The sequence below is a fragment of the Sprattus sprattus genome, assembly GCF_963457725.1.
Source record: "Sprattus sprattus genome assembly, chromosome: 10".
Taxonomy (NCBI): Eukaryota; Metazoa; Chordata; class Actinopteri; order Clupeiformes; family Clupeidae; genus Sprattus; species Sprattus sprattus.
The window spans coordinates 1,357,199-1,359,698 of NC_137908.1; the positions used below are offsets into that span (position 1 = coordinate 1,357,199).

The 2,500-nt window shown below is 49.1% G+C and overlaps 1 protein-coding gene across 1 annotated transcript in view; it reads left to right on the top strand.

Annotated features, from left to right (window-relative positions):
* The window catches only part of brpf3a (bromodomain and PHD finger containing, 3a), a 14,018-nt gene that overhangs the window by 7,784 nt on the left and 3,734 nt on the right, over window positions 1-2,500 (top strand). The window contains exons 9-10 of the mRNA XM_080846795.1: window positions 735-1,055; window positions 1,608-2,204. Coding sequence (XP_080702921.1) covers window positions 735-1,055; window positions 1,608-2,204 — 918 coding nt within the window. The remainder of the gene's footprint in view (window positions 1-734; window positions 1,056-1,607; window positions 2,205-2,500) is intronic.

Consider the following 2,500-nt stretch of genomic DNA (forward strand, 5'->3'; position numbering starts at 1 on the left):
AGCAAACGTGCATTCAGACGTTAGCTGGCAACTATGTCAGTCAGTCAAACAAACTGATAACTTTAACGGTGGCCATCTAGTCGTTACGCTAGCTGCTAACATTCTAACGTGACTACTGCAGCCAATGTAGCCTAACGTTAAATGGAAACGTCTTAGCAGTATAGAGTTTTATCAAAGAGTATAGAAGTACCTCTATACTATTTGGTTTTATGTGCAAGAGTTTGCACTCCGCCTTGTGCATAGGATGTGAGTTTGTAAAATGGTAAAGGATGTAACATTTATCTCCAGGACTAGCTGCAGTACAGATAAAACAAATGCAACGTACCTGAACATGTTTGCGAAGGTTCGATGTGGAGTTTTTGAACGCTATGAAATGACAACAATGCTGAGACCTGTGGAGGGCGCGTCGATAACGCATAGCTAACTGACCTCTCCGTTTTTACCCTCTGGTTCATGCGCTGGTATTCCAGTAAACAAAGATATGTGTAGGCCTACTTTTATCACAATACTCATTTTAATGAAAGCACAATGGAAATGTAACGGAGTAAAGAGTAAAAGTGCAGACTTTATAAAGGAACGCAAAAAGTACTCGTTACCCGAATGTGTGTGTATCTAGTGTGTGTGTATCTGATGTGTGTGTATCTGATGTGTGTGTGTATTGTGTGTGTATCTAAGGTGTGTGTGTATCTAGTGTGTGTGTGTGTGTATCTAAGGTGTGTGTATTCTGTCCCCAGTGGACTTGCTGTTGGCTCCAGAGAACCGTGTGCACCTGACCCCCGATCAGCAGCTGCAGGCGCTGCTTGAGAAGCTGGACGCTGTCATGTCCATGCGAACCAGCGGGGGGCGCACTAAACGCATACGCCTGCTGCGCCGAGAGGTCAACAGCCTCCGCCACAAACTCAGCAGCCGCCGACGGAGGCCCCCGCCCCTCTGCACCTCCCCACTCAAGGAGGAAGAGGAGGAAGAGGAGGAGGAGGAGGAGGAGGAGGAGGAGGAGGAGGAGAGAGAGGCCAAGAGAAAAGCGGAGTACACCGCAACAGCATCTCAAACGCCAGGTCAGAGTCCTTCTCTCTATCTTATGCTGTAGGATTCTGCCTCACTGTGTGTGTGTGTGTGTGTGTGTGTGTGTGTGTGTGTGTGTGTGTGTGTGTGTGTGTGTGTGTGTGTGTGTGTTTCTAACTTATGCTGTAGGATTCTTCCACACTGTCAATAGCTTGTTGCCATAAGCACTTTGTTGCATAGCAACACACCACTTTCAGCAGAAAACATTTCTATACTGGTGCTATAAAGGGTTATATCTGTGGGCTTTCAAGTGCTTGCTGATGTTTGTCTATCCTGATGTTTGTTTATTTGTTGTTTATATATCCTGTTGTTGTCTATATGTTGTAATGTTTGTCTATATATCCTGATGTTTGTTTATATCTCTATCTGTTGTTGTTTATGTATCCTGTTGTTTGTTTATATGTCCTGATGTTTGTTTTATATATCTATCTGTTGTTGTTGATATATCCTGATGCCTGGTGTTTATATATCTTGATGTTTGTCTATATCCTGGTCCAATAAAATGGATGATTTGAACGGTTTGATCCTTTTTCTCTTCCCTCCAGAAAACCACAAATCCAAAACCCCGCCCCCTACCAAGCCGTCATGCCCCGCCTCCTCTCCCCTGCCTGGCGATGCCCCGCCCCTAGCCCCGCCCCTGGGGCCGGAGAGCACTGGCACACGCACGCCGGGGCGGTCGAGGGGGCGTGGCCGGAGGCGTGTGGAGGGGCGGGGGAGGGGGGCGGGTGAGCCAGAGGACGGGGGGCTCCCAAACCTGCCCCCCCTGACCACGCCCCCCGTCTCCACGGTGATGATGGGCGTGGGCCGGCGGACGTCGATCCTCTTCAAGAAGGCCAAGAACGGAGCACGGCTGAAGAAGGCGGAGCCTGTGTGTCTGCTGAACGGAGGCGGGGCTGAGAGGGACACCAGCAGCCCATCGCAGACCCGCCTGCAGCCGGACCGGACCGAACACGCCCCGTCAGAACCTCCCACAAAACCAGAACTGCTCACAGAACCCGTCCCCTCCTCCCCCCGACACCTGCGCTCCAGAGGACCCAGCGAGAGCCAGAGGACACACACACACACACACACACACGCACACACACCCACCCCGCAGACAGACATGTCCGCCTCAGACACACACACACCTTCCAAAGACTCTGGTAAGAGAAGCCAAAGGGAACTCTCCTCACATACCCGGTTTAAACATTTAAAGTTATTTCTAATCCAATTAGGGTGTTCAGTGGTAATGTTTAGGGGAGATATTGAGGTGTTCAGTGGTAATGTTTAGGGGAGATATTGAGGTGTTCAGTGGTAATGTTTAGGGGTGATATTGAGGTGTTCAGTGGTAATGTTAAAGTGATATTGAGGTGTTCAGTGGTAATGTTTAGGGGAGATATTGAGGTGTTCAGTGGTAATGTTAAAGTGATATTGAGGTGTTCAGTGGTAATGTTTAGGG